At 38.5% G+C, this 14602-nt stretch overlaps 1 protein-coding gene across 1 annotated transcript in view; it reads left to right on the forward strand.

Annotated features, from left to right (window-relative positions):
• Positions 1–14602, forward strand: part of ST7L (suppression of tumorigenicity 7 like) — a 95813-nt gene that overhangs the window by 43614 nt on the left and 37597 nt on the right. The window contains exons 7-9 of the mRNA XM_056138971.1: positions 7340–7494; positions 10542–10639; positions 11689–11803. Of these exons, the coding sequence (XP_055994946.1) occupies positions 7340–7494; positions 10542–10639; positions 11689–11803 (368 nt within the window). The remainder of the gene's footprint in view (positions 1–7339; positions 7495–10541; positions 10640–11688; positions 11804–14602) is intronic.

Raw genomic sequence — 14602 nt, forward strand, 5'->3', positions numbered from 1 at the left:
TAAGGGAAAAAAAAAATGAAAATTAAACAAAAACCGAAAGACAAGTCTCGGTTTACTAAAACCAGGAGTGAAATTTGAGGCATTACTATTGAATTTATAGAAATTAAAATATTTATAAGGGAGTACTCTCCACTGTCCTCCCGTTGTTCATCGATTTGCTTGAGCAGGCCCAGTAACGTCTCCATTGTGAGATTTGTTGTTACTGTGTTTGGCATATCAAATACATCACGGGGAGCTTGCGAGGCTTTGCCGTGAGGGCAGAATACTCTCAGTAGCTTGCTGGGCTCTCCGAGAGGGCTGGAGGAATAGAACCTGGGTTCGCCAGTTGGTTGAGTGCAAGGCAAACACCACACCTGCTGTGCTATTAGGTGCATAACAAGATTAGCTTAGATGAGACAGATTCCTTAGAACACACACGAGAGAGACAGGATAGGGGTTAAGACACTTGCCTTGCATATGGCTGAGCCCAGTTTGATTCAGGAACCATATATGCTCTCCCTGAGCATCGCCAGCAGTGATTCCCGAATGCACAACCAGGAATAAGCCCTGCCAGGGTATGACCCCAAAATAATGCAAAAAAAAAATACTCTGAAACACACAAACTACCAAAGACTAACTGAAGAATAAAGAAAATCTGAATTGATCCATAGATAACATAGGAAGAAAATGAATCAGAAAATTTAATCTTAATACAAGGAATGTCAAGGATTGCTAGAATTGCCTACTTGTTGAATTCTGCAAACCACTTAAAGAAGAATTAATACCAGCACTTCTCAGATGCTTTTTTAAAAAAAGGAGGAATCATTAATAACACGTATTTTGAGATTGTTCTCCTTATACCAAATCAAAGCATCATAAAGTGGAAAATAGTCTGATATTTGTTATGAATATAGAAGCCAAAACCCTCAACAAACCCCTAGTGCACTGAACATAGCAGCATATTAAAAGGATTATACATCATTGCCAAGGGGGATTTATTTTAGGAATGCAAGAATGGTATATCTGAAAATCTGTGTAAGACACTACATTAATAGATCAAAGGACAAGAATCACATGATCATCTTAATTGATGCAGAAAAAGAATTTGACAAAATCCCACACCATGTTATGGTCAAAACAAAACAAAAGGAATGGAATGTTGACCGAAATAAGTCTGAGGGAGAAGAAATACCAATGATCTCACTCATCTGTGGTATAAAGAAAAGCAAAACAAGGGAAAAGATGATGATGAATGATGGACGGACCCTTGACTGTTGCTTGCAGAATGAGATTACCAAGCAGTTGGGGGTAGAGGGGAAGGAAAGTACAGACTAGATGGAACTTAAGGACTATGGTGGAGTTTTCAGCACTTTGGTGATGGTGAAGATGCCATAACTATGTACTTTGAAACTATGAAAGTGGGGCTGGAATGATAGTACAGTGGGTAGAGTGCTTGACTCTTACAAGGCCAACCTGGGTTCAATCCCCGATACCACATATGGACCCCCGACCACTGCCAGGAGTGATCTCTGAGCACAGAACCAGAAGTCAGTCCTGCCCACCACTGGGTATGGCCCCCAAACCAAAACATGGGTCTAGAGAGATAGTATAACAGATGAGGCACTTGTCTTAGATGAGGCTGACCTGGGTTCAATCCCCTGCATCTCATATAGCCCCCAGAACACACCATGTATGATTCCTGAGCATAGAGCTGGAGCAACCCTAAGCACACTGGGTGTGGCCCCAAAACCAATCCCCTCAAAAAAAAAAAAACAACCCCCAAAACCACACACACAAAAACTTGTAAAAGTTAATACTGTTTTAACTATGTTGGTTAAAAAACACTGCATTTGAAAAAAAGAAGGAGTGGAAAAGAATTTTATCCTGATAAATAATACCTCTGAAAAAGACATTTAACTACATACTTAATGAAAAGTCAGGACTGTGGAGATCATGACAGCAAGCAGGGCACTTGCCCTGCTCACAGTAGACCCTGTCTTGATCCCTAGCACCTCATATGTTCCCTGAACCCCGCCAGGAGTGAGCCCTGAGTACTGATGGGTGTGGCCCCAAAACATAGTAATGATAATGTTGAAACATTAAAGTTTTCCCTCTAAGATCAAAAACAAGCAAAAAACAAACAAGTTTTTGCTCACCTTTAATATTGGACTGGATGTGCTAGGAAGTGTAATTAAGCAAGAAGAAGGGGTAAACTAGCTTCCAAATTGGAAAGAAAGAAAACTGTCTCTTAAGTCACAAATAACATGGTCTTAAATGTAGAAAGTCTTGGGGCTGGAGCCATAGTATAGCAGATAGGGTGTTTTTCTTGTATGTGCCCAGCCCAGGTTCAATCCCAGGAATCCCACATGGTCCTTTGAGCACTGCCAGAAGTAATCCCTGTTGCAGAGCCACAGGTAACCCTTGAGCATTGCCAGGTGTAACCCAAATAGACAAAACAAGAAACCAAAAATGTAGAAAATCTTAATACACAAATACTAAATTGTTAGAGTTTATAAAAGAGTTCAATAATGTTGCTGAAACAAGATTAGTATTTTTTTAAACGTTGTATTTCTACACACTAGCAATGAGTATTCTGAAAGGAAATTAAGAAAATGTATCTAACAATAGCATCAGATATGCTAAAATGTTTAATTTGACCAAGGGAATGCAAGAAATATATACTATAATCTTCAAAGTATTGCTGAAAGAACTTATAAAGACATACTGTTTTCATGATTTAGAACAGTTTCTCAATCTTTTTCCAACCAGTTTTGCGCCATGACCTGGAACCTTCCCCCCAACCCCATTTATCTAGTATCTAAAATATGTCAAGAAGTCTCTGTGAAGTAAAATTGTTTTATTGAGGGAGCATAATAAATCTAAGTATAGTAAAGTAAGTAAGTAAAGGCCCTCCCGTTGATCATCGATTTGCTTGAGCGGGCCCAGTAACGTCTCCATTGGAGACTTTTGTTGTTACTGGAGACACAGTAACAAATCTAAGTATAATGTGGGATTTTCCAGAGAGAGAAGGAAAAAAAAGGGAGAGAAAGGCCCCAAAATAAAGTAAATTCATATCCTAAAGACAGGAAGTGAACATGAAGTTTATATCCTAAAGACGAAGTGAATATGGACAACCCCAAAGTTGGTATGCATTAAAGGAGAGATTGTGCACTCAGACCTGGGATGTAGATGACTTAGAGTGAAATGTTCCATAAAGAAAGGAAAAGTAGCACATCTGGAGTCAAGGGTGTGGGTGACTCCAAGATGGAGTGCCTTTCAAGAACTGTTGCAACTCATAACCGAAAAGCCAAGCCAGTTTAAAATGGGCAAAGGACTTGAGTAGACCTATAGCCAAAGAAGACATACAAATAATCAATTAGCATGTGAAAAGATCCCAGATATCATTCATCATTCACGATCATCCTGTTTGTCGATTGCCTCCAGCAGGCACCAGTAACCTCTCCTTTGTCCTAGTCCTAGCCCTGAGATTTTAAAGTGACGTATTCATTCATCATTAGGAAAATGAAAATGAAAACCTCAAAGAGTTACTTTTGTAAGATGGAAATAACAAAAATACTCTCCAGGAAATAACATTATTAAAAATATGGAGGAAGTAGAACCTTCATATGTTGTGGGTAAGAATGTAAAATGCTATGACCACTGTGAAGAAACAGCTGGTCAGTTCTACAAATAGTTAAAATTATAATTCCCAGCAGTTATAGGTATGAACAAAAAAAACTAGAAGTATATTTTTTATTTTTGAAAAAGGGTCAAAATTTTATACAAATGTTTATAGCTGCATTTTAATAGACAAAAATTGGGATCAACCCAAATGTCTATAAGTGTATGAATGGTTAAACAGTGTGTTATGTCCATAGAGTATAATATTGTTTATTTTTTTTTCTACTTTTTTTTTTCTTTTATTAGTGAAAAACCATGAGGTACAGTTATAGGCTTACAAATTTTGTGCTTGGGTTTCAGTTATACAATGATCAAGTGCCCATCCCTCCACCGGTGCCCGTCATCCGGTATAATATTGTTTAGCAATAAAAAGGAATGAAGTAGTTTATGTGCTACAACATGAATGAACATTGAAAGCATTATGCTAGTTGAGAGAGTCCAGACAGAAAGCCCACATATTGTATGATTAAAAATATAAGAAGTATTTGGAATAGACAAATTCATAGTTAGAAAATAGATCTGTTAGAAAATAGGGATGAACGCCCTCTCCTCTCTGGAAAGAAAGATGGCGGCCACATGGGAGCCTTGTGGACAGCAGGTATGAGCCGGGGGAGTGGGGGCGACTAAAACCTCATGGGTCGGGGGGCGTTCCGGTCCGTCCTTCACGCCCTACCGAGGTCACCAGTTGCCCCCCACGAGCGGCTCTCCAGCACAGCCATGGCCCCAGAAGCACAAGGACTTAATGCAGAACCCAGCAGCTTGGAGCAGAAAAGTGAATGGACTATGCGTTGATCCAGCCCATCAAGTCTGCCGGAGGGGAAAGGCTGTTGCCCCATTCGCCCTCTCCTCTCTGGAAAGAAAGATGGCGGCCACATGGGAGCCTTGTGGACAGCAGGTATGAGCCGGGAGTGTGGGGGCGACTAAAACCTCATGGGAAGGGGGGCGTTTCGCTCCGCCCTTCACGCCCTACCGAGGCCACCAGTTGCCCCCCACGAGCGGCTCTCCAGCACGGCCACGACTCCAGAACACAGAAACCAATTTCTTAACTATCTGACTTTCAGTAGAAATACTTCCAGGGTCAATAAGTAAAATAGCAGAAATCCAAAACCAACATTTAATTCTTGAACCCAGCTGGAGAAAGCAAATCATTTCACAATGCTTTTTCAGCATGTCTGATTTGGGGGGGGGGGGGTAAACTCTAAATAATAGTGGTGAATCTTTTATTGAAACAATCTAATCAAAGCGGATAGAGTGTTAACTAGAATTCATCTGCCTCACAGGGATGGGGAGGGGTGGGGGGTGGGGTTTTATTGGGGTTCTTCATGGGAAAAAATAAGTATTGGTAAAGGGAAATGTGTTTGATATTTGCATGAATGAGACATAAACCTGAAAGCTTTGTAACCTTTCCCACAGTGATTCAATAAATAAAATAAAATAAAAAAAAAAAAAAAAAAAAAAGAAACTAGGGATGAGAAGAGATGGCGAGTCCTACTTAGTCGTAACACAAGATGCTTTTGAGAATGTTGGAAATATACTGAAATTGAATTATGGAAATGTTTGTACCAATATGTAAGGTTTCTGAATAGTACTTTTGGTAATGATTGACTTTGTTTGTGAATTTTACCTAAGTTAAAAAAATGGCTTTCCCAATAATGGGTATTCATAAAGTTAATTTCTCTTCGTGACATTTCCATTTAAAATACTTTGAACAAAGGCAATAAAAGGTTCTAAGAGTAAAAAGATCTTTTTAGCCATAAACTGTAACTAAATTAAATTATTTCTTTTGGATTTTGGGCCACACCTGACAGTGCTCAGGGCTTACTCCTGGCTCTGTGCTCAGGGATCACTGCTGGTGATTCTCAGTGAACCATGGGGTGTTAGGGATTGAGTCTAGGTTGGCCGCATGCATGGCAAACATCCTATGTGTTATATTTTCTCTCCAGTCCCCCCATAAACTGTAATTTTAAATTATGTATAGATCTTCTCAAAGTGTTTTTAATTCTGTTACTTAAAAGTGATTGGATTTTACCAGCTTGGTATTCAAAGCAGCAGTGTATTAAAAACTTTGACGAAATGTAGTAAGGGAGAAACCTCCATTTAGTAAATTATTGGATGCTTCAACTTACAGTATAAAGGATGCTGAAATAGTATGATTTGCACTTTCTACAGCTGAAACATATTTCTTATCCCATTTTTTGATAGCAATCTTGCCAATACTTTTGGACATTGTATGTTTACCAGTATTCTTTTTTTGCTTAGAAAACTGTTCATCAGAAATATAAATGAGAACTTTAGGTTTAACTTTAACTTTTTTGGTAGCCACGTTTAAGAAGTTAAAAGAAAAAAATTGTTGAAATTATTTGTATTACTATATTTTATTGAAGATATTTAAAATTAAACATTTAGTTGATACTTTAAAAACTATTAATAAATTAATTGAAAAATTTGAATAATTCTTTGAAGTCTTAAGTAGTTTTTTTTTTTTTTTTAATTTTTGGGTCACACCCAGCATGTTCAGGGATTACTCCTGGCTCGGTACTCAGGAATTACTCCCGATGGTGCTCGGAGGATCATGTGATATGGAATGCTGGGGATTGAACCTGGGTCGTCAACATGCAAGGCAAATGCCCTCCCCGCTTAACTGTCGCTCCGGCCCTTATGTAGCCTTTAAAGTCTTCAAAATCCAGAGTGCATTTTACACTGACACCACATTTCAATTTAGACAAGATACTTTCTTGGGGGGGGATGCCAGGGATCAAATCCAGGTTGCAAGACATGTAGAGAATGTATTCTACCATTGAACTACATCCCCAGGCCCAGGCAAGTCTCTTTTCAAGTACTCAGTAGCTTGGGTAACCAGTGAACAATGATAGATTATGAGAAGTAGGATTGTCCCCAGGAAGATGTATTTGTTATTTCTGCGAATGGGAGGGTTACTTTTTTGCCCACAAACAAGTTACTTTATCTTACTGGCCAATATTTGACTTAAAAGATAGAAAAAGATACTGCATTTTAATGGTGTGGAGATAGGGAAATTTCATATAATAATTCTGATGATGAATTGTATTAATATAACAGAACAGGTTTCAGTTCAGACCATGTGAAGTTTTGTTATAGTATGATAATTAGGAATAAATCCAGGAAAGCACAGAAAGCCATTAGGCTTAGGCAAAGTTATAGTCTCAGAGTGATGTATTTCTACATCAGATGCTGAAGACATCTAGTTAATCAGGATTTATTCTCAATCTTCACCCTCTCCCATATCTTCTTATTAGAGGTATCTTCTTATTAGAGCTATATTAAAATTACGTGTTTACTAAGAGCAATTATGACCACTCAAGTACATATAATAAATCATAATTTTAAACATAAAGAATAATTTCAGACTATTATATACTTTTCTACCCACTTCCTTAAGAGGAAAATACTGTAGATGTAAAGTCAAAATAGAGAAGTAAAAGTGATATGAAGAGAAAAATAGAAAAATTTTGAAAACAGACACAAGAATAAACTAGGTCCCTGATAAATTAATGTGTCTGTCTAATGGAATTCTTTTGGTGTTTAAGAGATGGAAAATGTAGTTGAATGTGGGGGAAATGTGACATAACATAAAGAGACACACCCAAGAGGAAATACTTGCTTTACCATTTTGCTTAAAATTGCCTTGCTTTCTTCCTAGCTGTGCTACTGCATATGTTCTGTTGGCTGAGGAAGAAGCAACAACTATTGTAGATGCTGAAAGATTATTTAAGCTGGCACTCAAGGCTGGAGAAACCATTTATAGGCAGTCACAGCAGTGCCAGCAGCAAAATCCTCAACATGAAGCCCAATTGAGTAAGCAAATTTTAATTGATTTTACCTGTTTTTTCTCTCTCTCTTATGTTTAAACCACACAACAATAATAATTAAAAAAAATAAAAACCTTAATGCTTAAAGGTTAGCTACTTGAGAGAAAATGAATCTATTCATAACTCCTATAACTCAGCAATACAAATAAACATGCATTAGGGAATACTTGTGCAAGAGAACACATCTGCTCTGGTGTTTTGAGAGGTGCTTGCTCTGAGACTTAGCAGTAATTTATTTCATGCAGGAATTAATGGGGGCCAGAGTGATATATTACAGTGGGTAGTGTGTTTGCCTTGCATGTGGCCCACCTAGGTTTGATCCCTATTGTCCCATATGTTCCCCTGAGAACTTCCAGAAGTAATTCCTGAGTGCAGAGCCAGGAGGAAGCTGTAACCCCTGAGCAAAGATGTGTGTGACTCAAAAAGCAAAGGAAAAAAAAAAAGAATGCTGGCTATGGAAGTAACAAAATCCAAAATACTCAAATTCAGGAGAGCCTTTTAGTGATAATAAGCAGCTGTTATCTTTCTTCTCACTTTGCTCCAAGCCATACTAAAGATACATTACTTGTTTTTAGGAAGACACTATTTGGTATCTTCATATAATATCAGGGAGTAGCTCTTTTTAAATAAAAAACAACTGTATACTTGCAATTAAATCTTTCTTTGGTTGATTTTTCTTTATAATAAGTTTGCGTTTATGTAGACTATACCAAGCAATGTTCTTTCTACTCTTTCTTTTCTCACTTATGAGTGAGATGGTTTTACAGAAAATGTGTGAAACAGGGATTGACCACGTGCAGAGAAACACCTGAAGTCCCATATTCTCCCTATATCTTCAGCATTTCCTTTTCCTTCTGAAGGGTTTACAGAAGGCATTATTACCAGTAATCAGTTACCGTTAGATTTAAGTGCCTAGTTGAGACCAACAATTCTAAGGCCCTTTTTTACACCATCACTGATGAAAATGGGGTGTCAGGCACTGAGGAGAATATTTATCGTCCTGAACCTTCTGGGAAGACGTGGTGTCCTTTCCAGCTCTAGCTGCTGCTTGTCCACTGCTTTAATGACATCTTAGCAGTAGCCTTCGTGTCACCAACAGCAAAATGACCCAGAAAAGGGTATCAGAAAAGCCCTCAACCCAGGGGGTTGCCAGGAACTGTATGAATGATGGTAGCATCACCATATTTTAAGACCTTGGGACTGTCTCCCAGCTTTTCCTGCACTAATTTGGCGAATTAATTACCCGAGCTGTGACACCTGCTGCAGCCACTGGGAGGTCATTCTGGTTACCAGCCATATTGCCATAATGCACATCTTTGGCAGAAACATTATTATTATTATTATTATTATTGGGGTTTGGGTCATACCCAGCAGTGCTCAGGGCAGACTCCTGGCTCTGTGCTCAGGGATCACTCCTGGTACGACTTGGGGGACTACATAGGGCACTGGGGATTGAACCCATGTCAGCCTCATACAAGGCAAGCTCCCTTTCAACTTTGCTCTGTCTACTCTCTCTGGTCCAGATAGACACATTCTTGACATTGATACCCACATTGTCTCCAGAAAGTACTTGACTCAGAACCTCTGGGTACATTTTGACAGCCTACACTCCAGTGGTAATATCGACTGAAACCAATGTACCCACCATGCCCAAGCTTGAGAATACAAGTTTTGTAGGTTTTTGGGAGGGGAAGGTGCAGGGGCTTGTCAGTTGGATGAGTGAGTGAGTGGCAGGATATAATCCAGAGATTCAAGCAGTGTAGGTCTGCTGGCATGAACATCTTATTTGTTTTGGCGCCACAACCCAGCAATTCTCAGGGTTATTCTGGTACTGTGCTTGAGCATGACCCCTGGCAGTACTTGGGTACCATATGTCATGTTAGGGATTCAGATGGGTCAGCAGAGTGGAAGGCAAGTGCCTCCCTGTATTATGACCCCCTGGTAGTATTCTTATCTTTACAGGGTGCTTTCCTTTCTTGAACCATGGCACTCACCTCCAGCATATTGTCAACTATTCCAGCCAGAAAGTGGCATGAGTTTCTCTGTCAGGGTTTTGGCCAGTTTTCTTAATGTAGGTGTTGACTTCCTTAATTGTTTCCTTATATCTCTTTTTATTCAATGAAACCCATTTTTCAGACACCTATAGTTAGTTATTTCAGACCCCGTGTGTGATCCAGGAGGGTATGCTCATAAGTCTGCTCACCAGCAACAACAATCAAAACAGTGCAGTCAGCCTCCGTGGTGCTTGTAGTCATGTTTTTGACAAAATCTTTGTGTCATGGGGTATTAATGATGGTCACCAGTGTGTGCTGGTCTCAGATATCCATAGGGAGCTATCAGTGGTGACCCATGCTCACGTTCAGTTTTCAGTTTATCCTAAAGGATACCTGTCCCATCTCATCAGCCTGGCTCTTATTCTGATGTTTTGGATTGTCAGTTCCACCACATTTATAGATTAGATGACCCGTAATTATAGACTTACCCAAATCTGCATGTTCTGTGTTGTATTGATGCTCATATTTGGGCCGCACCTGGCAGTGCTCTGGGACTACTCCCAGCTATGTGCTTGGTGTTTACTTCTGGCTGTTGCTCAGGGGAACTTGTGGCACCGAAGATCGAACAGGGTTTGGCCACTTCAAGGCACATGCCTTCACCCCTGTACTATCTCTTCAGCCTACCCAGCCTTTCTTTTTTCTTTTCCATTTTGATTAAGTTGAGCTTTGGTTTTCTCTTTCCATGATACATGGAAAGTTCTGGTGGCATAACTTGTTGGAGAAAAACTAAAGTAGCATTTCTTAAACTTTTCAGACAAAAAAAAACACATATAAAAATATATAGAAAGTGGTATAATGAACTTCCATTGAGAGTTCAGCATCCAAACACAGTAGTCATAAATGTTATTCTATTCTGACACAATTGAATTTTAATTGAATCTTCCAGGCAAGAAAACAGAATTGACTGAGTAATGTGGTAATAAAATGGCAAATTATAAAACAAAAGTAGCGACAGTTGTGTTTTGTTTTTTTTTTTAAGGGAGAGATACCAATGTACTGGTATATATTAAGAGAAGATTGGCTATGTGTGCAAGGAAATTAGGAAGAATAAGAGAAGCAGTAAAAATAATGAGAGATGTAAGTTTTATGATGGCTGGACCTCTATATTTGTTCCTCCAAAAGACTGAAAATGCATTTTAGATTTCCGGTTATTTGATATATTTATTTAATACCTTTTTATAGGGGCTGGAGCGATAGCACAGCGGGTAGGGCGTTCGCCTTACACGCGGCCAACATGGCCGACCCGAGTTCGATTCCTCCGCCCCTCTCGGAGAGCCCGGCAAGCTACCGAGAGTATTCAATATGCCAGACACAGTAACAACAAAGTCTCCAATGGAGACGTTACTGGGCCCGCTCGAGCAAATCGACGATCAACGGGAGGGCCTTTACCTTTACCTTTACCTTTTTATAAATGAAATATATTTACATTTACATGCTTTTTTTAAAAATTGAATCACTGTGAAACAAAAAACTATGAGGTTATTCATGACTGAGCTCCAGGAATACAATGTTCCAACACCAGTTCCTTCACCAGTGTCCTCTTCCCTCCGCCAGTATCCCTGATTTCCTTTTTGTTTCCTTCCGCTCAGTCTGCCTCTTTCTCTTCCTTTTTCCTTTTCCTTTGAATCACTGTGGTTTATAGTAGCATTGACGATCGGGCATCATGCATATCCCTTTACCGCCTTTCAAAACCCCATCCTCTGCCAGGGTAACCACTTCACCCACCACTGTCATGGTCTTCCCTTCCCTAATTTTTTCACCCAGCCAGTGGCAAGCTTCCTACTAAAGACCAAATTTTCATGCTCTTCATTTCTATTGCCTTTCGGCATTTGTTATTCCCCAGCTATGTTTCTTTATACCCCTCAGAGGAGAGACATCATTCTGTGTCTGTCCCTCCCCCCTGACTTCACTCAGCAAGATGCTCTCCAGATCCACCGATGGATAAATTGCATGACTTCATCTTTTCTATGGCCGAATATATTATGTTTTGTATGTTACGTGCATTTCTTAATGGTTGAATTTATGGTTTGGTTAAGAAATGAAAAAAGTGTGTTAATGAATCTCATATAGCTTTGTTAAGTTCCTTTACTATGTTTTTAATCTTATTTTTCCCTTTTAATATATAGTTGATGAAAGAATTTCCTCCTCTTACTATGTTGAACATCCATGAAAATCTCCTAGAATCACTTTTAGAATTACAGGCCTATGCAGATGTTCAGGCAGTCCTGGCAAAATATGATGGTGAGTGATACTTTTTTTACTTGGTAGCATAGTTAAAATATTTTTGGTTCAGTGGGGTAATCACGGATGTGACCTATTCTTATATTTCTATTTCTTTACAATCTTACCAGTCAATATTTAGAATTCTTAGGTACAAGTTGCTGTTAAGTATATTCTTTATTAGGGTTTTGGGAACAAAAATCTGCAAGGAAGAATTTTCATTCTCTCAAGATGTATTTATTTAGTACCTATTATGAGTGAGATGCTTGAAATACAGTGAACAAGAAATCATAGACTTTGACTTAATAGAATTTTTTAGTTGGAACATACAGATCAATGAATAGTAGTTACAGAAAAGTGGAGTATATTAGGTGAGATCATTGAAAAAGTGTGGGGTGTTATAGGTACCTAGGAAGGCACCCCATTTGTCTTGGAATGTCACAGAACAAGAATTGGCAATAAATATAAAAGTAATTTAGAATAACATTTTTAAAATGCCTTCTCATTACAAGCTGTAATTTGTTATTTCTTTTTTTTTTTCCTTTTTCTTTTTGGGTCACATCCAGCGATACTCAGGGGTTAATCCTGACTGTTCTCTCAGGAATTACTCCTGGCAGTACTGGGGGACCGTATGGGATACCAGGGATCGAACCCAGGTTGGGCGCGTGTAAAGCAAACACCCTACCTGCTGTGCTATCACTCTGGCCCCTGTAATTTGTTATTTCATATGATTCTGATGATAATCTTTTGGGGGGAGGGTCGTGGCACAATAGGTAGGCTCAGGTTTTACTTCTGGCTCTGTGCTCAGGGGTCACATCTGGCAGGACTCAGGAGATCTGATGTGGTACCAGGGATTGAACCTGGGTCAGATTGGACCCATATGCAAGATGAGCTCTGCCACTAAACTATCTCTCAGGTCCCTGATTCAGATAATAATCTTGTAAGGTGGTAGGACAAGTATTTTTACTCATTTAGTCAATAAAGAAACTAGAGTTGAAGCAGATTAAGTAATGGAACTCCTAGTCAGTAAGTATCAGGTCTAATTCAGAAATTCCATTATTTGTTCACTAGTATTTTAGTAGTAAGAAGTTTTTTTATATAATTATATTTATGCATCTTTTTAAAAAATTATTACACTATAATGGTGCCTGTTTACAATAATTGAAGTTGTGTGCTAAATTTTAAAGAAGCAAAACCTTTTTTTTTCTCATTCTGAGTGAGGTTTTAACTGAGCTTTTAACCTAAAGATGAAAACATTCTAATTGGTGTATAAGTTACTTATTCACACTTGTCCTGTTGTAAGTTCTTACCTATTAGCTTGGGAATCCCATGATTTGGAAAGTTTGAAATATGTTATACTTGGAAAGAGAAGTTTATTTCTTTTAGACATCTGGAATTCTTAGGAAGTGCTTCAGAATAGTGTAGGCTAATAGAGAAATTTGTGAAAATTCTTTCCATATGGAACTTATCAGATGCATGGTGCGCTTATGATACTTGGTAACAAGTTTAGGAACCACATATTTGAAAAATCAGATGGTACCTGACTCACTAAAAATAATCAGATTAGATTTGGTATATATTTTCAGTTATATTTATGAGTTCTTAATTTATATCATTTAGAGTCCTGAAGAGAGAGTAAAAGTAAATTTACTTCTTTAGTCCTCCATTTGCTGAAATAAGTCTAGAATGTAAAACACAAGGAGAATTCTTTATTTTTACTATACTGATAATACTGCTATAGGCATTCTTTCTGGAGGGGGTGGTATTTTTCTTAGGAGAGTGTGCACACCCAGTGGTACTCAGGACTTTACTCCTTGCTCTGTGCTCAGGGATCATTCCTGGTGGGCTCAGGTGACTGTATGGGATGCCAGGAATCAAACCCAGTTTGGCTGTGTATACTATTACTCCATTTCCTATAGTCATTCTTTTATTTATTTATTTGCTTATTTATTTTGAGATCGCCCAAGCAAACAGGTTGGCAGTTCAATCTGAGGGCCCGCAGATGCAGCGATCCTCAATTGGGGTTTTTCACATGGAAGACACGTGCCTTAAAACTTACACTGTCTCTTCAGTCCCATGTCAAGCCTTCTTTAACAGAGGACTTACATAGTTAATTTTATTGTACATCCCTATTAATTTTTTTACTTTATAGAAAATCATAATTTGATAAAATATAGTTAATTCGATAACACAGGAATAAGAAAAAGATTTAAATTGTTCATGGTTTTATCATCTAAAGTTTTGTTTTATTTTGGGGCCACTCCCAGCAATTCTTAGACTTGTGGTGCTCAGGATTTAACCTGGCTCTACACTCAGGGATCACTCCTGGTGGGACTCTGGGGACAATATATGATCCTAAGGATCGAACCCATCAGGCTCATGCAAGGCCAATGCTCTGCCCACTTTACCTTCTCTCCACTATCTCTCCAGCTCCTAACTATTTACTTTTTCAAACTTTTTTTTCTTTTTGGTAGCTCGGTAGAATTTTTATACTTCTAATTAAAATGGCCCACTTGTTTTATCATTTGGATTTGGATTTAATTATTGTTCATTTTTGTTTTAAATTTTCTTTTTTTGGGCTTGTGAATAAGTAGAATTTCTTTTCTATTTTAGTTTTTCATTTGTTTTAGGACCACATTTGGCAGTGCTCTGGGGACTATACCTGGTGCCAGGGATTCAACCGGGTCAGCTGCACCTGCTTAGTTTTTTTGTTGTTGTTATTAATGACATTTCCCCCAGTAAGCAAATTGCTTAACATTTGCAACACCTTCTAAAGAAATAAACCCTAGAATATGTTTGTTTTATGTTTTTTAAGGTAGG

Source organism: Sorex fumeus, unplaced genomic scaffold (genome assembly GCF_029834395.1).
Source record: "Sorex fumeus unplaced genomic scaffold, SorFum_2.1 ptg000131l, whole genome shotgun sequence".
Lineage (NCBI taxonomy): Eukaryota > Metazoa > Chordata > Mammalia > Eulipotyphla > Soricidae > Sorex > Sorex fumeus.